General features: G+C 43.3%; 1 protein-coding gene across 1 annotated transcript in view; it reads left to right on the top strand.

Moving 5' to 3' along the window:
* The window catches only part of MERTK (MER proto-oncogene, tyrosine kinase), a 79,443-nt gene extending 64,555 nt beyond the window's left edge, over positions 1 to 14,888 (top strand). Inside the window, exons 12-19 of the mRNA XM_060248256.1 lie at positions 518 to 613; positions 1,675 to 1,755; positions 2,435 to 2,527; positions 4,094 to 4,212; positions 7,985 to 8,094; positions 9,757 to 9,916; positions 11,603 to 11,739; positions 14,155 to 14,888. Coding sequence (XP_060104239.1) covers positions 518 to 613; positions 1,675 to 1,755; positions 2,435 to 2,527; positions 4,094 to 4,212; positions 7,985 to 8,094; positions 9,757 to 9,916; positions 11,603 to 11,739; positions 14,155 to 14,656 — 1,298 coding nt within the window. The 3' untranslated portion in view covers positions 14,657 to 14,888. The remainder of the gene's footprint in view (positions 1 to 517; positions 614 to 1,674; positions 1,756 to 2,434; positions 2,528 to 4,093; positions 4,213 to 7,984; positions 8,095 to 9,756; positions 9,917 to 11,602; positions 11,740 to 14,154) is intronic.
* Positions 14,889 to 24,141: the final 9,253 nt, after the last annotated feature.

The raw sequence follows: 24,141 nt of genomic DNA, 5'->3' as shown, positions 1-24,141 counted from the left end.
TTACAGAATCAACTTTTGGTGATGGAAAGTGCCATCAAGTCACAGTTGACTTATGGCTACTCTGTAGGGTTTTCAAGGCAAGAAACTTCAGAGGTGGTTTGGCATTTCCTGTCTCCACATCATCATTCTGGTATTCCTTGGAGACCTTGGAGGGCTGATCCTGCTTAGCTTCTGAGATCTGATAAGATCAAGCTATCCTGGGCTATCCAGGTCAGGGCACAGGAGTTTTTGCATTTTAAAAAATTGATTAGTAACTGGTTGATAATTAATTTCCTGTCCCTTTGCCATGGCTTTCTGTTGACCATTTCCCAACATGAAGTCAATCTAATTTACTATTGGAAAATGGAAATTTTTGAGTATTGATGCCGAGTGATATATCAAGCCCTCCACTATGTGCAGTTTGGCACTTCGGTAAATGTAAAGAAAGGTCATTTTCTTCTGTACCAGCTGGTGGCCATTTGTTTTCTCAGGCGTGTGATAACTTTTTGCTACCTCACTCAAAGTCACTCTCTTACAGTGGGCAGCCTTGGTGTCAGTGAAGAGCTGCAGAAGAAACTCCAGGATGTTGTGATTGTCCGGAACAACCTGGCTTTGGGGAAGATCCTGGGAGAGGGTAAGCATCCCAGACCCCTCTGGAAGTCCAGTTCCTTTTAAAAAATTATTATACTCACTCCACTATACTGTAATCATGCTGTGCATTGCATTCCAGCCTACTGTGGGCCTGGTGCATGTATTATTTTGGCCTGAATTCATCATCATCATCATCATTATTATTATTAGCCAACAAGTTTTTTTGTTTTTTTATGTGATACTTATATGACCCTGCCTTGGCTTGTTGGGTGATTTCATTTTGACAAAGTGGTTTTGAGAATGCACCCAGGGTGGGATCGAGGCTCACTCTATGCCAGAACACCTTTGCAAGTGTGTTGTGTTAGGATACGGTAAACTTCAGAGGTGACTCACAGGTTCATATGATCTTTCATGCTTAATACTACTTCAACTGAGTCTCTCTACAATCACACAAGGATGTTGAATCAGATTTTCGGTGGGAGTTTTGTGTCTCCCAGATTCACACAAGCCCTTTTCTTCTCTCACCCAGAGTGCAAAGGCAGAATCAGTGGCTGTCTTCCTCTTCATGCTTCCTCCCCCCACCCCGCTTAAAGCACCCTGCAGAGCTGCTATTTGCTCCACATAAATATCACAAATGTAGCCAACAGTAGCTCCACAGGGTGTCGCAAGAAGAAAAGACATAAGGACTTTGTAATATATAAAGAAGGCCTCAGAGTACACATAGGGCATTATCATCACTGCTCAGAATTGCTACTAAACCAAATTGCTACCAAATGCAGTCCTAAAGAAAACTGTCTTCAACTGCCTCCTAAAGGTCAAAAGGAGCCAGGCACACCCAACTGGGGGGGGGGGGTTGTTCCATAATCATGGGGCTGCTGCTGAAAAGGCCCTTTCTTGTGAACTTACCAATTGAACTTCTTTGATTGATGGGAGAGTATGGAGGGCCTATCCCTGTGATCTTCTCCAAAGTGTCATGGATCTGAAGAATCTTTAGGAACAGCCATGATACTAGAGCCCCTTTTGTAAGGAAACTGCTCATCGTGTTGGATGGTGTGATTCTGGAGGTAGAGAGAAATGCAGATTTTTTTTTCCCCATTCATGCAGGAGAGTTTGGATCAGTGATGGAAGGCAGCCTCAGCAATCCTGATGGATCCACTCAAAAAGTAGCTGTGAAAACCATGAAGTGTAAGTAGCAACAGATCATGAGAGATCTGGAGTTTGTTTAAACAAATTCAAATCCCTTGAAGTATGGAATTCTAAATAGCTGGGCAGTATTGCAGAGATTATCACTGAGAATTTACTACATTGTATCCAAAGTCTAGTGACTAGTGAACTCTTTCAGTGCCATTCAAACATCATCAAAATAATAATTGATAACAATTGATTGGAACTTTACACAGCTAACAGTGAGGGCTGAGATCTTTGCCCCAAAGAGCTTGCAATCTAAAAGTTGAAAGAAAGAGGCTAGAGAATGAGGAAGATGGGAGAGAAGATTGACTGGGGAAGTCTATATATTCAATTCAATTCCACAAACTTAAGCATAGGGCTACATTTCTCCATTACACTTCAATAGTGTCTCTTGCTTATTTCCCAGTACTTGCTCAAAAAATATTGCTGAAGTAACAGCTCTGTTTTGGAGAAATTCCACACTTGCTGACCCAACATAAACTTACGAGCAAATGTGTTTTTCATTTCCTCCAGAATAACCTTCTTACATCAATCCCCAAGGGATGGTCTGTTCTTTTTATCTATCCAGGGCATGTGACGGCTTCCAGTCTACAGATAAGGAAATGGAAGGCAAAAGGACATGTTGCAGTTAAAAAGAAACTTTTTAGATTATTAATGCAACCTTGTTTGTTTTCAGTGGACAGCTTTTCCCAACGAGAAATTGAAGAATTCCTTCGGGAAGCAGCATGCATGAAAGACTTTGACCATCCCAATGTCATCAAGCTTCTTGGTGGGTCAACTGACAACTAGTAGTTGTGGGTGACTAGCTTTTACGCATAGTGTTACCAGGGTTTTTATCTCTGACCATCCACAAATTGCCTTTTCTCAATGAAGTCTGTCCTCAAGATAGTTTAAAATACGGACCTAGAAACAGGAGGAAGTTAAACTTTGAAGATATTTGTGCAGACTTGGGAAACATATGATGGTGCCTTATATCATCAGTCCACTGATCTATCATCTGCTTTGACTAGCAGCAACTTTCCTGGGCCTATGGCAGAGAAAAGCCTGCTAACTGAGATCATTTAAATTGGAGACACCAGGGCCTAATTATGATACACTTTTGTCTTGGGTGTGTGCAGCTAATGCTTGTGATTTGTAGGTTCCATGCTTCCTAAGTGTGTGAAGACCTAGTTTGGATTGGAACCGCAGTGCATGGGGGAGAGAGGGCTTATACCTCCCCCCCAACTTGAAATGTATGTACACATTAGGTTTCCTCACCAGAGCAAGTTGTGGCCTCCTGGAACTATATGAGGTCAGGAAGACAGTGTCTGGAGAAGGCTGAAGCCCCCTCTTCCTCCGCACAGTGGTCCCAATGCAAATTGGGTCCACATACACCTGGGAAGCATGCAACTCCCAGACTACATCTGGGGAAGAATTTATTGTGAAGTTGGTCCCTGAATCTTGGACCTTCTGCATGGAGAACAAATGTTCCACCACAGAACACAGGGCATACAAGAACAGAGTATCCTGCAAGAATTTGTATTTTATTGCTAATTTATTACTGGATTTATTACTTGCACTGGAAAGTATCCCTGCCCAAAACTTTGCACTGGTAGCTTGTTATTAAAGTTATTGTAGCTACTTTTGGAAAGATCCAAACTTTGGGAAAATTAGCAATCATTCTTGTCATTTTACAAACCACTAATTCCTCTGCATCCACATGTGAAGTCAGCCCAAGACATGAAGAGAACAACTTCAGCGAAGGAGCAGAGGTCACATAGCCTTTTTTCCCCCAGCCCCTTTCCTACTTGAAATTTTGTTTAGTGCTTTTCATAATAAATGGTACCAAAATTGCAAGGTACCCAAGTCCACACCCTCTCCTAAAGATTCCATAAGTTTTAACAGGAGTGATTTTACAGACCCCCCAAACAAGGCATTCCCAGCTATCCTGTATTGTCTCCAGTGTGATAGGGGGCAGGTGGAAGACATTATCATTTATAAACACACTCCCAAATCCCTGCTTATAATAATATAGCATGCCAGAAAAAAGGCTTAATCCCAGCTCACTCCTTCTTCATCTAGTTTACTACTTGAAGGGAATAGGGGAACATAAATAAATGTGATTCACAATTTACATCCTGACTCCCAATCTACTACTTGATGGACTCAGTCCCCCTTCTATGCATAGACCTGCCTTTTGTTCTACATGATATGGTAGAATATTATGGATGTGTGTATCTAACTTTATGGCCTTTATAGTAAGTGGCTGTGATTTGACTGATAATATCATTCATTATTTCTAGCCCCCCAGTTACTAAATAAAAGTTCCTTACCAATTTCTTTGCATTCTTTCCAGGTGTGTGTATAGAACCAAGTTCTCAGCAGGTTCCAAAACCCATGGTGATTCTCCCTTTCATGAAATATGGAGATTTGCACAGCTTCCTCCTTCGTTCGAGGCTTGGAGTGGGCCCGCAGGTAAATAACCTAGTGAAGACCTGCCCTGCAATAAAGGACTGGGAAACATCATAGAAAAGGACTCAGATTAATGCCAATATTCTAATGCAATATTTAAAAAAAAATTACAAGTGCTTAGAAAGAACTGGAAACCTGGTCTCAGATGAACCATTTGGAACAAAGAATTCCATATAGTAGGGGCCATGATTGAAAGGTCCCTGCTGTTTTCTCAGGTACTAAGTGGTGTGGGCTATCAAGATCTTTTTAAAATAGGTGATTATGTATGTTTTTAAAATCATTTCCACCTAGAATTTTAATGGAAGGGATATTGTAGGGTTGTCACCAGATCTGGAGAAAAATGTCTTCTCCCTTTAATAGAGACTTAATGTGTGAAAATGGCAGTTGAAGCTTTTCATGAAGGTAAATAACATCACCTGCTAAATATAATGCTATTATACCTCTATTAAATGGACAGGGCATTTTTCACCAGGTGTCTTGGCAACCCTAGGATGCTGTGATCTGGAAATACATGTGAACAGCACCTATACCAACCCAGATTCATCTGCTTTGTCACTTAGGTTTGTATACAGTGGGACTGCTTTCTTTCTGCTCAGGCTGCACTGCCATTTCCTGGCTTAGATGTCTTGTTTATATTAGGCCAGCAGAAAAATGACTTTAGTTGTTCCAGAAACAATACCTATGGGAAAGAAGACTTTTCTATGTTTTATGGTGAAGGCAATTCTGTTTTTATTTTTTTTTCTCCACAGAGGAAGATTATTAAAATAAGACAATGCACTAAAAGTTTAAGCAGCCACAAAACAAATCTATTGATGATGTTCCATTTTGTGATATGACTCAATTGCTTAATTTTGTTCTCTCTCATACTTTATTCCAGTAAAAAAAACCCAGTAAAAACTCTGTGATAAGTCAACAATGATTATGTTGAACTGCTGTAAACAATGAAGTTGTTCAGGGTTTGGCATATGAATCTGCACAAGTTGCAAACAAGTGGAAAATTAAATGATGTCTTTGCATGTAATTGGGAATTATCAAAGACAGCCTTTGTAGGAACGGAAAATGGACAAGCAATCATTTTCTCATTCTGTAGGATGCAGCTAAATTCAGTGGCAGCAAGGAATTTGTTGAGGAAGAAATTTGTTGGTGTATATGAAATACTGAAAACAAAGTGTATTTTCTATATGCTTTGTGGAGAAGGAATTGTGAAAAATTAACTAGTTTCATTCTGTTGCTCCAAATAAAGCAATTTGTTTCTTTTTTAAAAAGCCTCCAATCTGCTTAAGCCTCTTCTTCCTTTGGTAAAGTGATCCACTGGGTATTGTTTTAAGTATACGCTGCAAAGTAACCACCTTGCAATATAAAACTACTACCTCACTGGTAATTAATAGTGACTACATAAGTCTCCACATGCCAGTTGCTTGCCACTTGTCAGGTCCTGCACACTGTTCCCTCCTGAATGGTGTCTACTCATCCTCGCCCCAGACATAGACGTTTTTTCTTGTTGCCCTGTACTTATCAAGAATGGTCTGGCTGAGGACAGCACCATCTCTGTCAAATTTTAGAAAAAGATTTTTGTTTTGGAGGCATTCTGGAACATGTTTGGCGTGTTTTTTTCACTAACTATATTGTTTCTGGGTTTGCCACAGGTCATGTAAAGCAGATGTTTGAAGTTTCTTCCTGAAATTTAATTTTTTGGGTGGGAGGCCCAAATGGAATTGGAACTGCAGTTCATGGCAAGGGGGGAGGGAAGTTAAGCATCACCATGACACACTATTTTCCTGACCTGAAACAGCCCTAAGGAGCCAATGTTCACTCTGTATACTAATGGACTTCCATCCTCAGTGCTGATTGAGATTTTTGTTGTCTGTGTGATTTTTGGACTGGTGACTGAATCTTTGGAGGTACTCGTTTGTAGTTTTAATAACTAGATGGACTACTGATCTGATCCAGCAGGGCTCTTTTTATGTTCTTAGTGATTCATACCTGATAGCATATTTGTTCTAAACTGACGTGAATCCTTCCAGGGAAAGATGGGATATAAACAGTTTGATAAAATAGAATCAATACATATAAATTGTAGTTTATTATAATCACCTACATTTTTTAGTGGATTGTACCAAGTTCCATCTCAATCTTCTTTTAGAAGGCACATTAATGCCATTTACAGCTGCGTGCATTTTGTATTCTGACTTAAACCGAAATAGGGTTGCCAGCCTCCAGGTAGGGCCTGGAGATCTCCCACTTCTACAGCTGATCTCCAGCTGGTAGAGATCAGCTCCCCTGGAGAAAATGGCTGCTTTGAAGGGTGAACTCTACAGCACTGTACTATGCTGAGTCCTTCCCCAAACCACACCCTCTCCCGGATCCACCCCCAGTGTCCAGGTATTTCCCAATACAGACCTGGCAACCCTAAACCAAAATAGTGTTCACACCAAGAATCTGTGCTAACTTGAGGCCAAGTTTAGAAATTCCACAAAACCAGTAATAAAGATTTTTCTGGACTGTGCCATGTCAAATTGCTGGTAGGAATCACTTGTTTCCTGGTATACAAACAAAGCAGTCTTGGAAAAACTATATTTCTCTTCCTTGGCTGCATTCATAAACTGGGTTTCTGGTCCACAATTCATAAGTGCCACGAGCAGCATAGTTATGCTAAGGAGGCAAATTGCACAGGATCTGAACCACACAGTAAAAATGTGCCCAGACTATACAGGAACAACTCCCACTGGCAGCAAGCTGTTTACCTCCAAACCAGACCATTGGCCTCCCCCGGGTGCCAACAGTGTTTTTACACTGTCTTTTTTGTGGCTTGAGGCTGTTTAGGAAGAAGTACTTAAAAGTAAGTCCTATTTTAACTAGTTGTGCTTACTCACAGGAAAGTGTTACAAATCCAAATTACAAAGTCCAAAAATCCAAATTAAAAAATTTAAAAAATCCCAAGTATCCCCTCTCCCATGATGGGAACAAGGCCCCACATTCAACAACATGGGTTAGAATCCCCAATACACTGAACTGTATGCATGGAAGGACAGAGGGAAATGAACATATGAAGCTGCCTTCTACTGAATCAGACCCTTGGTCCATCAAAGTCAGTACTGTCTTCTCAGACTGGCAGCAGCTCTCCAGGGTCTCAAGCTGAGGTTTTTCACACCTATTTGCCTGGACCCTTTTTTGGAGATGCCGGGGATTGAACCTGGGACCTTCTGCTTCCCAAGCAGATGCTCTACCACTGAGCCACCGTCCCTCCCGTCATCATGTGTAGTGGGAAATGACATCATGTGTAGTGGGAAAGTTTGTGTATAGGAGAATATAGGTTTTGCTGTTGTTCTTTTACCACCTTGAAAGGGGGTGAGGTATCGGACTCAGTCTGTTATCCTTCAGGTACAAGAATAATGCACATTCCTTTATTTTACTTTATAAATAAATAAATATTCACCTAATGTACCATGTAGGGAAATTCTGTTGAGCTTAATGGAGGGGGGCAGATAAAAAGCACAAGTAAAAATTTATGTTAAGTGATCTTGCAGTAAGTTATGATGGAACTAGAGGGATATGTAACTTCATTTTTGCCACCTAGCATTCTCTTCCTATAGAATTATTGGTGAAATATTTTTTTGGTTCCTGATTCCTTAATATTAAGCATTATATTGCTGCAGAGTTTCTCATCCAGTTGAGTTTTCAGTTGTTTTAAATCCAGTTGGCACCTGACTCAAAATGTGTGAGGTTTATTATTTGTATGATACAATAATAATTTTTGTTGCATTGTCTTCCCCAGTATGTACCACTACAGACTTTATTGAAGTTTATGATTGATATAGCTTTGGGCATGGAATACCTCAGTAACAAGCATTTCCTCCATAGAGACTTGGCTGCTCGAAACTGCATGTAAGTTCCTAAATTCCCTTCTCCTGCTCAGAATAAAATAGTCCAAAAGTGTTTGTAACACCAAATGCTTCTAATGTTCTTTGGTGGTTTCAAAGTACCAAAATCTGGGGCAGTTCAAACTCAGATTTTTCCAGTTGCAAAGTTTCTCTTTCTGTAGGTTGACCTTGGTCTGGCCAGGCTGCAAAGAGATACTAGTAGCCTTCAGTCATCAGTCCCAGTTAGTTCTGGAGAAATTTCAGTAAAACACATCCACTCTGCTTTATTCTAGGGTCCATATTAAGCATTATATTGCTACAGGGACGGGCACAAACCAGCTCACGAACTAATTTGTCACACATTTTGGCTGGTTTATGGTTTGTGAAGCAACGTTTGTGAATTGAGAGCCACCACAGACTTCCATGAATTTTGATGCAGTTCATGGTGGTTCATGAAGAACAGAAAACAGAATGTGCTCTTCATTAAAAACAGCTGCTTGGTTTCAGTGCCTCAGCTGTTTGGTTTCAATGGTTCAGAGCCATTTGACCCCTTGCTTTCTGCTTTCTGCCAAAAGTTAGGTCCTTTAAACACGTGCTTTCTGCTCCCTGTCACTTTTTGCAGGGAGCAGAAAGCAGCGATTTAAATGGCTCACAAACCAAAATGAACCAGTTCAGTTCATGAATCAGTGAAGAAGATTTATACCCCGCCCTTCTCCCTAAATCAGAGACAGAGTGGCTTACAATCTCCTATGTCTTCTCCCCCCACAACAGACACCCTGTGAGGTGGGTAGGGCTGAGAGGGCTCTCGCAGCAGCTGCCTTTTCAAAGACAACCTCTGCCAGAGCTATGGCTAACCCAACGCCATTCCAGCAGGTGCAAGTGGAGGAGTGGGGAATCAGACCCGGTTCTCACAGATAACAGTCCGCACACTTAACCACTACACCAAACTGATACACCAAAGTGTATCAGTTCATGGTTCAGTTTGTGGCTCAGCCATTATTTATTTATTATTTATTTATTTATTTATTACTTTATATTTATATCCCGCCCTCTCCGCAAGCGGACTCAGGGCGGCTTACAATATCATAAAAACAATCAATTTCATAAAACATATAAAACCATAATACATTTATCAGGTTAAAAACTATTACGATGAACCAAACTACAAAAATGCAGCTCATGTCCATCCCTAGTAGTCTATAATCTATTCCAGCATCTTCCTGCATCTGTGAAGCTATGGAACCTGTTTTCTTGTGTTCACTGAAATCATGGCAGGAGATTCCAAAATAATAATTTAGCCAGGGGTGGAATTTTAGCAGGAGCTCCTTTGCATATTAGGCCACACACCCCTGATGTAGCCAATCCTACAAGAGTTTACACAGTTCTTTTTTGTAAACTCTTGGAAGATTAGCTACATCAGGGGTCTGTGGCATAATATGCAAATGAGCTCCTGATAGAATTCCTCCTCTGAATTTGCCTAATATTTTGGAACTGTCCAAGAACCAGTAATGATGCATACAAGTTACAAAATTAAAGTAGTTTTACAACTCATTTTAACTGATTCAGCTTTCCTAAATTAATCTAGGACTTCTGGTTCTGAAGCATGTGCATAACGTAATTTTATTCAAGTAATTCTTATTCTTTTTAAATTAATCCATATTAATAGTGAGCCTTAATCAACCAACAGGTTACGGGATGATATGACCGTGTGTGTAGCAGACTTTGGTTTGTCCAAGAGGATTTATAGCGGGGATTATTATCGGCAAGGACGCATTGCAAAAATGCCTGTTAAGTGGATTGCAATAGAAAGCCTTGCTGATCGAGTCTACACAACAAAAAGTGATGTGGTATGTAAATGTGGAGATCGTTCTTCAAAAATAGGCTGCAGCATGACCAGCAGGCAGTGCAAGACTGACAGCAACTTGATGTGAGGAAATCAGGTGGAACTGTTTGTAGCTCAGGGATAATTATCTATAGCTAACTATGTCAAAATTCTTTTAAGAACACAGCTGTATTCACTGGTTGAAATGTTGGCAAGTGTTTGACCTGGAATTGCTTATTCAGTTCTTTGTTGTATGTCAGATTGAATGACTACTGACTATATTTACATCTGTATGAGCTTCCGTATGCTTTTCACACTGCTTCAGATACAATGGAATGAAAACAGAAGTAACAGTCATACATAGAGAGGGTGGGCAGTCATTATAAAAAACAATGAAGGGGTTTTTAACAGATTAAAAGAATAATGATATAGTTATCATCTGTTTGGGTTCAACGGGGTGGGGGGGTCATACCAAAGGTTATAAATATGTCAGAATTGGAGATTGATGTATCTTTAATTGTGGTGAGAGCCTGTCATAGGTTAAAGGTACCACTTAACTCAAACTTTGTTCTACTGCTTCAGACCAACACGGCTGCCCACCTGGATCTATATTCACATTTGGTTTTTCAGCCAACTACATGCAAAGATAGGTAAATTACAGGACCCAGATAACAACATAAGGTGTCAGGAATTCATGCATGGCGTTCTCTTCTGACCTCAGATTCCAGGATTTTTCCTTTTGGGGCAGGGTGAGCAGATGAACCAAGGAGATGACAGGTGGTAAATGTGACAGTCGAGAGATGCAGCTCTCTTATGTTAATAAATTGTTGCTGCAGCTCCCCCTGTTGGATGGAAGATTATTGAAACAATGCAAATATCCAAAATATGAGGGAATAAGCATCCACTATTTCATAATGTTGCCCTGACTTGGATGGCCCAAGCTAGTCCGATCTCATCAGATCTCAGAAGCTGAGCACGGTCAGCCCTGCCTAGCATTTTGAAGGGAGACCTCCATGGAATACCCAAGCCATGATGTGGAGGCAGGAAATGGCAAACTACCTCTGAATGTCTCTTGCCTTGAAAACCCTGCAGGGTCACTATAATTCAGCTGTGACAAGATGGCTCTTTCCACCACCATTTCTTAACATTAGGCACTCCTGCACAAGCCAGTTTCCCTAGCTGGAAAGGATATCTCTGTTGGCACAAGGAATCCATGTGCAGAATGGCCTTCTCTAGTGAACTGAGTGGAGAATCCAAAAGATGGAACTTCTGAGCCCCTACATTTGAAGAAAGTGCTGTAATTGTTATTCAAAATGCAAAAGCTTTCTTCTCCTTCGAGCAAACTTAGAGTAGTAAACATGCACTCCATATTTTATCTTCATAACATCTCTGTGATATTGGTTAGGGTGAGAAACACTGAGTGGCCCAGGATCCCCAGTGAGCATCAGGGCTGAGGGGAGATTTGAACTTAGTCCAACACTCATAACTGGCTTTCTTGTAGTGTTGCTCTTCAATAAGAAACAACTGATAAACCTCTTATACCAAAATATATTAGAAAATATCACTTGTGCTGGGGGGAAACAGAAGCCTGGGAGCGGAGCAACACTAGTAAGAAATCAGTATGTATGCGGGAACAGAACAGATATTTAGGATAACTCATTCTTCCTGAAATGACATCTGAGTATGTTTTCTCTTTGTTTCCTTCTTATAGTGGGCATTTGGTGTCACAATGTGGGAGATCGCAACCCGAGGGATGACTCCGTACCCAGGAGTGCAGAACCATGAAATATATGATTACCTTTTTCAAGGACACAGACTGAAGCAGCCAGAAGGCTGTTTGGATGAACTGTAAGTAGTCCTGTTTATTTACTGCATTTATATTACCATCTTTCTGTTAAGGCACTCAAGGATGGTTTACAGCATAAAATATTAAAAGGCAAAATAATATTTCAAGCCACTTAGCAGCCAAAAGTATGAACTACTTAGCCTCTGGGCTGCTCTTCTCATCCTTTCCTCTGCAGCACACAGCTGCCCCAGGTAAGTTTTTCAAGCCATTGCTCATCAATTCCACCTGGTTTTCATACAAGCAAGAGAATGAGGTTAGAAGTGAGGTGGTAGAATGCTGAGGGAATAAGAAGAATTGTTCCATTTCAGATTGCAAATACAGGATTGTGGAGGCACAGATACTGGAATGCTCACCTGTGTTAAAAACTCCCTTGAAACAGAAAACAGCAAGCAAAGAACCTGTCTCCCTGCTTGCTAAGGTGTTGTTGTTGTTTTACTTTGCTTGTGATTTTTATGAAAGGAGTTGGAATCCACCACCTGCCATCTGAAGTGGTGCAGTCCATTCTACCATCTCAGCACTTGGCCACCTCATTCCTATTTCATTTTCCTGTATGCATGATCCAGACCACTAGGAGCTCTTTGCTTCCGCATATTTCTGCATATTCTCTCATATTTATAAATATATGAATATATTTCACCTACCTTGGCTGAAAATATAATCATTCATTAATACTTCTGTAGTAATTCTACCATTATGCAGAATACATGGTGCCATCTTGGGAAGCTGAACTCTCTGCGGCCTCTTTTGCCTGCAGCTCTTTGGCTGGACTTTTGACTTTCACCAGCTTGCTTGGGAAGTTCAACAGCTTGCTTCTTCCCCTGGGAAACAGAATTATACCAGTTCACCTTGCGCCTCCCCTGTCCCAGGGGAAGCTGATCTTACTGCATTGTGGTTCTCAAATACTGCTTGCCAAAGTGGAGGTGCATCTGAGGTGCATCTCCCTAAACCCTGAAACACTCTTTCTGTTTCATTCATGTTGTATTCCATCCACTAAATAAGAAGTAACGAGTTTTTAAAAACTAAACTTTGTACCCTTCTGCAAAGGGAAAAGAGATTAACGGATGGAGTTAATGGATATCTCAGCCTTGTGCCAGGAATACTGTAAAGTACTTACACATATGGCATTTGGAACATATATCTACCCCAAGCCAAATTCCAATGTCCTACACAATTGCTTTTGTTTCTGGTGATAAGAATCATTGTGTTTCCCAATATTAAAACAATCCAGACCTTGAAAAAGCACTTTGGCATGAGGCAGAATGTCTCCTTTGTATAGAGTCATCCCCTCCCCTTTTGTTTACTGAATAACTCACACTAGAAAGATTCCTTTGGGAAGCTGTGGGGAGGAGGGAACAACAAAAACTATGGTTTGAATCTAAGCTATTAGGTAACTAACAGTTCATGAATTTTAAAGGTTTTTTTTTAAATGATAATTTCTAATGTTTTTGATACCTAGGACATTTTTCTGTATCATAAATATCTCTCTTTGCTGAAGTAAATATTCAGTTGTCAAGAAAGACTAGCTCTCCATATATGAACATATGAAGCTGCCTTATACTGAATCAGACCCTTGGTCCATCAAAGTCAGTATTGTCTTCTCAGACTGGCAGCGGCTCTCCAGGGTCTCAAGCTGAGGTTTTTCACACCTATTTGCCTGGACCCTTTTTTGGAGATGCCGGGGATTGAACCTGGGACCTTCTGCTTCCCAAGCAGATGCTCTACCACTGAGCCACTGTCCCTCCCCTAGCACTTAAAATGGTTCCTTGGATCGAGTTTTCTGAATGAACTCCTGAGATATTTTGGATTTGAAAACTGTACGGATAGATTTCTAGGGTTGTTTTTTAGCCTAGGGTAGGGGTGGCCAATGGTAGCTCTCCAGCTGTTTTTTGCCTACAACTCCCATCAGCCCCAGCCAGCATGGCCAATGGCTGGGGCTGATGGGAGTTGTAGGCAAAAAACAGTTGGAGAGCTACCATTGGCCACCCTTGGCCTAGGGGTTTCTTTAAAATTTCTACGTACAGAAATCAAACTGTGTTAACTGGCTATACTTTGGAGACATTGTTTAGCACTATACAGCTGTCATCACACACACTAAATAATGCACTTTCAACCCACTTCCAATGCACTTTTCAACTGGATTTTGCCAGTTCACACAGTAAAATCCAGTTGGAAAGTGGATTATTTAGTGTGTGTGATCACAGCCTAAATGTGACAATGCCCTAAGTGGAAAAAGTTCTAGACCCACACATCTCTGCAGTCTGCCAAAAAAAAAAAATTACAACTGGTCAGGAAATACTAAGGGTATTTCCAAGGTTTAAAGGCAATTTGATAAATTATATAGGAGAAAATGAGATGAAAGATGCTTTCCATTAATCATGTTTGGCACTTTATTTCAGCATGTTCCTTTTTTGTTTCAGGTATGAAATAATGTATTCATGTTGGAGAGCGGATCCTGTGGACCGACCCACTTTCTCAGAACTTAAGTTTCATCTACAGAAACTGTCAGAAAGTTTACCTGAACAGAGTGAACCAAACAGTGTTTTTTATATTAATACTAATCTTCTAGAGGAGAATGCAGATGAGACAATGGAAGACTCTGAGTTTCCTCAGATAGACATAGACCTTGATCCTCATGACATCATAGAATCCTGTTCCCAAAGACCAGAGACCACAGTGGTTACTGTTGATGTCCACGAGAGCAATGGGATGGGAGACAGGTACATTTTAAGTGGAGTGAGTGAGGAACACATAGCCAGTCTTGTGAGAACAGAAGAGGAAGATATTCCTCTGCTTCAGCATACCCTCTCTCAAAATGGAAGGTTGTGGTCTCAAGATAGCACACTTCCCGTAGGAAGCACGCTGACGGATGGGCTGCTGTATGCAGATGACTCTTTGGAGGACTCTAAAATTCTGCTGTGAAAGCAAAAATAGGACCTTTTGTGGGCTGAAGATCAGAACTCCTTTGCCAGAAATAATTTTGTCAGACATGCCACTTGTCTTGTTCGAGCCATGCAAAGCCAGTCATGTATAGTTCCCCTCTGAATCTTGTACAGCAAGTAACTATAGAAGTAATGTTTTGTCTCTCTATTTGTATAATACGGTATCTTTATAGAGATTATATTTTAATAAACAACACTCCATGATGATGGTCTACATTATTCATATTTATCTTGGTTTTCAGTCTGAGGCCCTGTTCACACAGCATGTTGAATCTGTGTTAAACTGACCTTGTTCTGTTCTGAGTACCTTTGTTCCTGATATTATTGATCAGACTGCCATACTGCAATTTGAATCCTATTTCTCTCGGCTTGGCTTCGCGAACGAAGATTTAAGAATGGTGCAATAGTCCACGTCTGCTGCAGGCTCGCTGGTGGCTGACAAGACCAATGCGGGACTCCGCAGTGAAACCGTCTTCTGCCGTCCGCACGATGGCACCATGCAGCTCTTTTTTTTGTTTCCCCCACTATTATGTGCATAAGCGCATAATGCTCATAAGCACATTGTGTGCATAGGTCAGAAAACACTATGCAGTTATGCGCATATCGCTAAGTAGTAAAAAAAATGGCAACCATAAACCAGATGTATGAGGCTCCTTTTGCTCTGAGACAGCCTTCAGACATCAGGAAGTTGGTTAATATAGCAGCAAAACTATCCAGATGGAGAAAACTACGAGGTGAAACTGGACAACTCAAAAAACACCACCAAGGAGCAGGTAACAAAATAATCCGGTTTGCAGGGGGGAGGGGTGTGATAGCGATTGACTACTAAGAGGCAGATGTTGCTGTCTGATCAGCCACTTTTAATCCAGTAGGAAACAGCAGTGGCAACTGATTAAAATGTATGTTTGAACAGGCCCTGAAGGTTTTTTCTCCCTTCCCTGCTGTGGTTCCCCAAGTGATGGTTTTGCACACATAGAAGAAAATAGAAGATGAATCATTTTTCTTTGCAGCTTTCAAATGTTTCTGATACTCTCAGAACTTTTTAGCAAGGTTTGGGATTCCTAACAATAACTAATCTGGTGTCATGTGTGCGTAAAGTGCAGTCAATTTGCAGCCAATTTACGGCGACCCTAGCAAGGGGCTTTCAAGGTGTTATGGGCAATTTTCATCTTACCAAGAAAACTCCGAACAAGGAGGGTCAGCAACAAGCAGGTTTATTTTTAATACATGTTTTTGCAAAAGCATGGAGAGAATGCATCCAAGGCAGGGGCAGTCTCTAAAGTCTGTGTCGCAGCCCAGCTTAATTTAAGGCTCTCGACGCTACATCCCCCCCCTCTCTGTCCCTCTGACCAATCAGGCCGCAGACGGAGGGCTCCCAGTCTTATTCTATAACAGTCATAAATGGACATTCTGTTCTTTGCGTAACATATCCTGAAAGAGAAAAAAAATACTTTATCTGCAGACACAGCATTTTAGCAAACTGGTGCTTTCCAGTTGCTATGGATGAATAGTTGCTGGTTAGGCATTTACCTTCATAGTCTGGTCAGTTAAGCAATTGCTGATGTATACATGTTATAACCTCATGCTTTTCTTAGGGACTTTCCTTGGGTGTGGGGGTCCTTTAGGGGCGTTGGTCAAGAGACCTGTATTTACCCATATCAAAGGCATGTGACCAGGCAAGGTGATTTGCCTTCCTCTGCAGAGTCCTCCTTGGAGGTCTCCCTTCCAAGAACTGACCCTGATCAGCATTCCCCTTATCCTCAGCACAGTGCCCTGCTCCCTCTTGACCCTCATGCTCCCTGGCAGCAATGGGGCTGCCACGTTAAGAGTGGGGCTCATCTAATACGTCCCTGAGAGTCTTCTCCGAGTGCCTAACTGACTGTCTCTGCTTCTCCAGGTCAGTCACCGGCCTCAAGGGTACGAACTCTTATAAGAACATAAGAGAAGCCAAGCTAAAAAGCCAAGCACTTAAATGATCTCTGCTACTCAAATTCAAAAGGAAGAGGGAGAGGAAAAAATTCCTTTCTGCACTCAAAGCTTGAGACTGGCTGTTAAGCAAATTCCCAGCAAGTAGTAATTTGGTTAGTGCTTGGATCTAGAATTCTGTATCCCTTGATCACTGAAGAATAGCCTACAAAGATGCCTCCTTCAGCTTTGGGTTCTAGTTTGGATCTCTTTTCATTTGGTATGTGAGCTTAGGCTTTGGATCCAAATACCCTAATGTGTTCTACAGTTGGTTTTCTGTTATGCCATAACTCATATAAGAATTTTCTCTCTGTGGCTTTGGTTGGCATCTGTTTTGCAAGTAAACTGCAGTCGTTGCAGATTCTTCCAAATGCTTGTAGGGAAGGCCTGAGTCAATAAACATGCATTAGACCGTGTCAGTTATAAAGCAATTATTGCATTCACCAACCCCATTCCTTTCTAGTCCGTGTGGTACAGTAAGGCTATGCTGAATTCCATGCTCTCTTAGGAATGCCTGCACTGATCTAGGCATCTACTCACCACCACAGTCAGGCTTGGGGTTTCCTTTTGAACTTGTTAGAAACTATGGCAATACAGTCTCTCAGTTTCTGTTCAGTTAGCATTTTTCCTTCAGCAAATAACACATGGTCTATCTTGAAAAATCATCAATAAAACATAACAAATGAGTATTGTTTCCGGTTGATGCTGATTTGATAGGCCCACATCTCTCTCGGCTTGACTTCGCGAATGAAGATTTAAGAAAGGTGCAGTAGTCCACGTCTGCTGCAGGCTCGCTGGTGGCTGACAAGACCAATGCAGGACAGGCAGGTCTGGCCACAGTGGCTGCAGGGAAAAGTCTGATTTGGGGTTGCTGCTGTAGCAGTATGATTCTTCCTCAATCTCCTTTTGTCCTCAAGACCAGCTATGCGTGCGTTCTCAAAGGAAGAGACAGCCTGGTGGATGGTGTAATAATAATAATAATAATAATAAATTTTATTTCTATCCCGCCCTCCCCACCTTAGCGGGCTCAGGGCGGCTAACAACGTATTACAAAACATACAGTGATATTATAAAAACATTTAAATCCAACAATATAAAACATCAACAATGAAACTACTAACATTAAAAACCAGTTCAATGATATAATTGATATAATTGTGCCTCCATGCTTTGCGATCTGAGGCTAGGTCAGACCACTGGTGATGGTTAATGCAACAGGTACCAAGGGATTTCTTCAAGGAGTCCTTGTACCTCTTCTTTGGTGCCCCTCTATTTCGATGGCCAGTGGAAAGTTTGCCATACAGGGCAATCTTGGGAAGGCAGTGGTTTTCCATCCTGAAGATATGCAGCTGCGTCTTAAACAGCAATGCCTCGATGCTTGTAACCTCCGCCCACTTGAGGACTTCAGTGTTGGTCACAAAGTCACTCCAGTGGATGTTGAGGATGGTGCAAAGGCAGCGCTGATGAAAGCGCTCAAGGAGTCGCAGATGATGACGGTATAAAACCCACGATTCGGAGCCGTAGATGAGGGTTGTCATCACAACCGCTTTGTAAACATTGATCTTTGTGCCTTTTTTCAGAAGCTTGTTGCTCCACACCCTCTTATGCAGTCGGCCAAATGCACGGTTTGCCTTGCCAGTCTATTGTCAATCTCCTTGTCGATCTTGGCGTCTGAGGAGATGATGCACCCTAAGTAGCTGAACTGCTGGACTGTCTTCAGAACTGATTCACCCACAGTGATGCAAGGAGGGTGATAATCTTCCTGGGGTGCAGGCTGGTGGAGAACTTCTGTCTTCTTCTGACTAACTCCTAGGCCAAATAGCTTGGCAGCCTCTGCAAAGCAGGACGTCATATGCTGCAGAGCTGATACCGAATGGGAGACAAATGCAGCATCATCAGCAAACAGTAGCTCTCGGATAAGTTTTTCCATTGTCTTGGAGTGGGCCTTTAGTCGCCTCAGGTTGAACAGGCTGCCATCGGTGCGATAGCGGATGTAGACACCATCGTCGTCCTCTAAATCTACTGCGGCTCTTTGAAGCATCATGCTAAAGAAGATTGTAAAGTGAGTTGGCATGAGAACACAGCCTTGCTTTACACCTGTGCCTATTGGGAAGGACTCCAAGAGTTGCAGTGTCTAACTTGGCCTCGCTGGTCTTCATGTAGCTGGATGACCATACCGAGGAACCTTGGGGGACATCCTAAACATTCCAAGATTTGCCACAGGCCATTCCTGCTAAAGGTATCAAAAGCTTTGGTAAGGTCGACAAAAGTCACATATAGACCCTTGTTCTGTTCCCTGCATTTCTCTTGGAGCTGCCTGAGAACAAATACCATGTCGGTGGTGCTCCTGTTAGCTCTGAAGCCACACTGGCTCTCTGGGAGAAGTTCTTCTGCAATGGTGGGCACCAGTCTGTTCAGGAGTATTCTAGCAAGGATTTTGCCTGCGATGGAGAGCAGGGTTATCCCCCGGTAGTTGGAGCAATCTGACTTTTCCCCTTTGTTCTTATGTAGAGTAATGATGATTGCATCGCGAAAGTCCTGTGGTAGTTTGCCTTGTTCCCAGCAGGTGACAAGTACTTTGTGAAGTGTGCTATGTAGTACTGTGTCCCCATGCTTCCAGATCTCTGGTGGGATTCCATCAACTCCCGCTGCCTTGCCACTTTTCAGTTGCTTGATGGCTTTAACAGTCTCTTCTAGGGTGGGGATCTCATCCAACTCTGTTTTCACTGGTTGAAGTGGGGTGAGGTGGATTGCTGAATCTTGAACTACGCGATTGGCACTGAAGAGAACCTGAAAATACTCCGACCACCGGTTCAGTATGGATGCCTTGTCTGTGAGGAGCACTTGGCCGTCTGCACTACGCAAGGGACTCTGAGCCTGATATGATGGGCCATATACTGCCTTCAGGGCTTCGTAGAACCCTCTTAAATCACCAGTGTCTGCACACAGCTGGGTTCTCTCTGCAAGCTTGGTCCACCACTCGTTCTGAATGTATCGAAGCTTGCGCTGGAGGTTGCTACATACAGCGCGAAAGGTTGCTTTTTTCCTGGGACAGGAGGGCTGAGCAAGATGTGCTTGGTAGGCAGATCTCTTTTTCGCCAGTAATTCTTGGATCTCTTGATTGTTCTTGTCAAACCAGTCCTTGTTCTTCCTTGTGGAGAACCCGAGGACTTCTTCAGAGGTCAACAGGATGGTAGTTTTTAGATGTTCCCAGAGTGCTTCTGGAGAAGGATCTGTGAGGCAACTGGGGTCCCCAATTCTTGTCTGGAGTTTTGCCTGGAAGGCAGCTTTAACTTCGGCTGACTGAAGGATGCCAATCTGAAACTTCCTCCGGGGGATACCGCCTCTCCTGGGTGTAGATTTAAAGTGAAGACGGAGATTGCAGCGTACAAGGCGATGATCCATATGACATTCCGCACTGGGCATTACTCGGGTGTGTAAGACATCTCGAAGGTCTCTCTGGCGCACCAGAATGTAGTCGATAAGGTGCCAATGCTTGGACCATGGGTGCATCCAGGTTGTCTTCAGACTGTTCTTCTGCTGGAAGATAGTGTTGGTAATGGTGAGCTGATGCTCCGTGCAGAATTCTAGCAGGAGGCGCCCGTTATCATTGCAGTTGCCAACGCCGTGTTTGCCAAGTACTCCTTTCCAGGCTTCCGAGTCTTTACCTACTCTGGCATTGAAGTCGCCAAGGATGATCACCTTGTCCTCTGTAGGGGTCTTCCATACGAGGTAGCGTAGATCAGCATAGAACTTGTTCTTTTCTGCAGAATCTGCTTGAAGGGTTGGGGCATACACACTGAAGAGTGTTGCATGCTGCTTGTTTTGAAGTGGGAGGCGCATAGACATGATGCGATCTGAGTGACCTGTTGGCAGGTTTTCAAGTTTAGAGGCAATGGAATTCCTGACCATAAAGCCAACCCCAGAAAGGCGGCTCTCAGCCTTTGACTTACCCAACCAGTATAGGGTATCACCAGCACCGTGTTCCTGAAGACTACCTTCCTCAGGGAAACGGACCTCACTGAGAGCTGCTATGTCGATATTCAACCTGAGAAGTTCGTGGGCAACTAGAGCAGAGCGTCGTTCAGGGCGACCACTGTCTACTGTGTCAAGCATGGTTCTGATGTTCCAACACGCAAGCTTTAGTCTTTGCACACTTTGTGAGGCAGGTGCATGCCTTTTCTTTGTTGTTATTTTTCAACCGTAAGTAAGGATGCCCATTGACTGCGGCTAGCCAACTGGGGGGGGGAGGAGACGAGCTTTATTTAGGCCACCTTTTCTAGGCCCCTCTCCATACGGAGCAAGCAGTGCTGTCCCTAAATAAGGCTGCTTGGTCGTTCAGGGTGCTGCTGAAAAATGCTTTCGTCTCCGTGTCAGCATCAGGCGACCAATACCCTGAACCGCCTACATGCAGGATCGGGACTGCGGCTTCCAGTGGCATCTTCCACCTGCCGTTTCGCCCGTTGCCCATCGTTGCAGGACTTGGTATGTTGTAGGTTGTGGATGTAGATACCCTTCAGGCCTGCGCAGAGGAATTTTTAGGTGAAGCGCAGTGTGCGCAGTACTGGCTCCACCCTTTCACCATGGGGTCATCTGCCATGGCCCAGTTAGCCGGGACGCCGGCAGCGAGTCCTCCAGGTGGTAGATGTTACATTAGCGAGCTCTGTCTGCCCGGGCTTGATGTTAGAGTTTTCCTTCTCTTGGCTGGCGAGGTTGGTGAGCCCAGCCTGCCCATCCGGTTATACCGCCGGATATTCGGTCGCACCATGATGTGGCATACTCTGTGAAAACGGGGGGGACCAGCGAGAAGGTGTTGCCACGGATGCAGTAATGTAGGAGAGGCCATTGCAGTGATCATCTGCCAGGCATAGCCAGACAGTGATCACGCAGCATTCACTACACCGGGAAAGGAGAGGCGATGTATTGTGCGTGCACTTTCCCCGGGGGGGCAGGACACCCAGAGGGAGCCCCACCCTCACCCCCCCGATAGGCCCACATAAGCCAGTGTGAATTAGCTCAAGTGGCTGTTTAGAGCATCTCTGACTTCATTGGGGAACAGAAGGCCAAGTTGTCTTTCCCTTTATAAAACTTACACACAATTGATTATCATTGGCACAATCACTTATGTGTATACCTGTTAAAAAAGCAAAGGTAGTCCCCTGTGCAAGTACCAGTCATTTTCAACTCTGGAGTGACATTGCATCACGATGTTTTCACAGCAGACTTTTTTTTTACGGGGTGGTTTGCCATTGCCTTCCCCAGTCATCTACGCTTTCCCCCCAGCAAGCTGGGTACTCATTTTGTGATTTTGGAAGGATGGAAGGCTGAGTCAACCTGAGCCAGCTACCTGAACCCAGCTTCTGCCAGTATTGAACTCAGGTCGTGAGCAGGGAGCTCAGATTGCAGTACTGCAGTTTTACCACTCTGCGCCACGGGGCATTTTATACCTGTTATCAAATCCTTTATTTGAAGTTTTAAGTTGGCTTCTGGTCATGATAAGGAAATCTCCTCTGCCAAAGCTCCAGGCACTTCTGGTCAGCAGTTGTTTTGGCTGTACAGAACTTTGGTTCCTGATGGTCTAGTCCAAAGACTCTATTTCTGAGAGCAGTTGCAAGCTTATCATTTAGACTTAATAATATTTCTATATGGGTCTCTGCATTTCCACTTTCTTTTAGCCCAATTGAGAAAAGTTCTCTAAACAAAGACATCTTGCTCACCTGGTTTGCTTTCTTAAGGCTTCAATTTTCCCTTTTGCAGTTTCTTGTCCTTTTATGTACACCAGTTGGGAATTAGCCAGTGAACTAATTATCAGATTTTACGCTTTACGGTCTGCGTTCTCCCATCTTGTGATCTCATTTTCAGACCTCCAAGTTGTGTGGAGCAGTTAATGAAAAATTAAGTTTTTTCATCCTTGAGCTGGTGCTCAATTCTAAAAAGACAAGCACTGAAGTTATCTCCACTATTCAAATCCAAAAGGAAGAGAGAAAGAGAAAGTTTCTTTCTGTACTTGAGCTTGGGACCAGCTGCTCAGCAAATTCCCAGCATCTTTCGTTCTTGTAATTGTTCAAGCAAGAGATGGAAGAAAATTTCATTTTAAAACTCCCTCTGGGCCTATAACACTATTGAGATATTTGATTAATATAGCAGAGTTTGCCCAGTCATAGAAGTGTGATACTGAGTGCAGTAAATAAATCTCCCAAATATACCTAAACTTACATTTATTCAAATAGGTCAAGTTCACATTTGGGTTGCAAACAAAAAAGAAAGAAGCCCAACCTAAAGAGTCCTTTCCCTATCACAAACCACCAGCTTCATTGGCATCTTGTGTGTAAAAGTGTGAGGGCTAGGGCCAGTGCACCCACTAGGCAATCTTAGGCCATCCTTGGAGGTTTTTAAACAGAGGCTAGATGGCCATCTGACAGCAATGAAGATCCTGTGAATTTAGGGAGAGTTTCCGGCATTGTGCAGGGGATTGGACTAGATTAACCTGGAAGTCCCTTCCAACTCTATGATTCTATGATCATGTAGGGTGGTGGCCTTCGGAGGCACTGAATTGAGCACCCTACATGACTTGTGGCAACAACAGCAGCTGCCACAGCTGCTTCTCCCTTGGAACCATGAGGACTAGCAGCTGGACACAAAGGAAGTGGTGCACATGAACAGATACCACAGGGGGGAGGTTAGCAATGGAAACCTCACCCACTCTGCTGCCAGCAAGAGGGGCTCTCGGGGGCTGGCTGCCATATGTTCTCAGGGTGCAGGCAGGCAGGAGTCCAAAACCTGTCCAAGGTCAAAGACCAGGAAGTCAAGCAGCAGCCAAGTCACCAATGCAGGATCACAAACTGGAATCAGAAGTCAATGTCCAAAAGCCAAAAGGGTGCCAAGGAAATCAAGGAGGTCAGGATCAGGAATCAGAAAGGAGTGTGGATGCAAGCCAGAGAATAGACTTGTTGCTTACACAAGGTTACCAGGTCCTGGGTGGGAACTATATGGGAGTCTCAATCAGCCTGCTCCCTGAATGGCAGTGACTCTGCTAGAACTCAGGACTGAGAGATCTGAAGCATCAGCATGCCTCATGTCTTTGCTCTGAAAGTTCTTTCCGGAGCCTGCTTCGAACTCTTGAGATGGGAGGAGGAGAGCTTGGAGGAGATTGATCATCAACAGCTGACACTGGTGCCTGGAGAGCGATTGATGGGCCAGCTGCTGTTTGTTCAGCTGAGGAACTGGCTGGCAACTCTGGCAAGGTCAGTTAACCCTTCCAGCTCCTCCTCATCAGGGCTCATGACACTATCCCCCCACCCCCGCAGGTGCAGGGTCTTGTGTCGGCCAAAGTGCCCTGTAGGAGGGGAGTCGTGAGTCAAGCGGAGCACGTCAATCCGTAGGGGCCCTGGAGGCACATATAGGCGCTCATGGTGCAGGAGGAGACCTTGGTGGGTAGAGAGGTCCCCAGCTTGGGCCAATTTGCACTTCCAGGAGGCATTGCTGAGCCCAGGGGTCTTG

Source organism: Heteronotia binoei, chromosome 1 (assembly GCF_032191835.1).
Source record: "Heteronotia binoei isolate CCM8104 ecotype False Entrance Well chromosome 1, APGP_CSIRO_Hbin_v1, whole genome shotgun sequence".
NCBI lineage: Eukaryota > Metazoa > Chordata > Lepidosauria > Squamata > Gekkonidae > Heteronotia > Heteronotia binoei.
The sequence above is the reverse complement of the archived record's forward strand: the minus strand, read 5'-3'. Positions and strand labels throughout refer to the sequence as shown.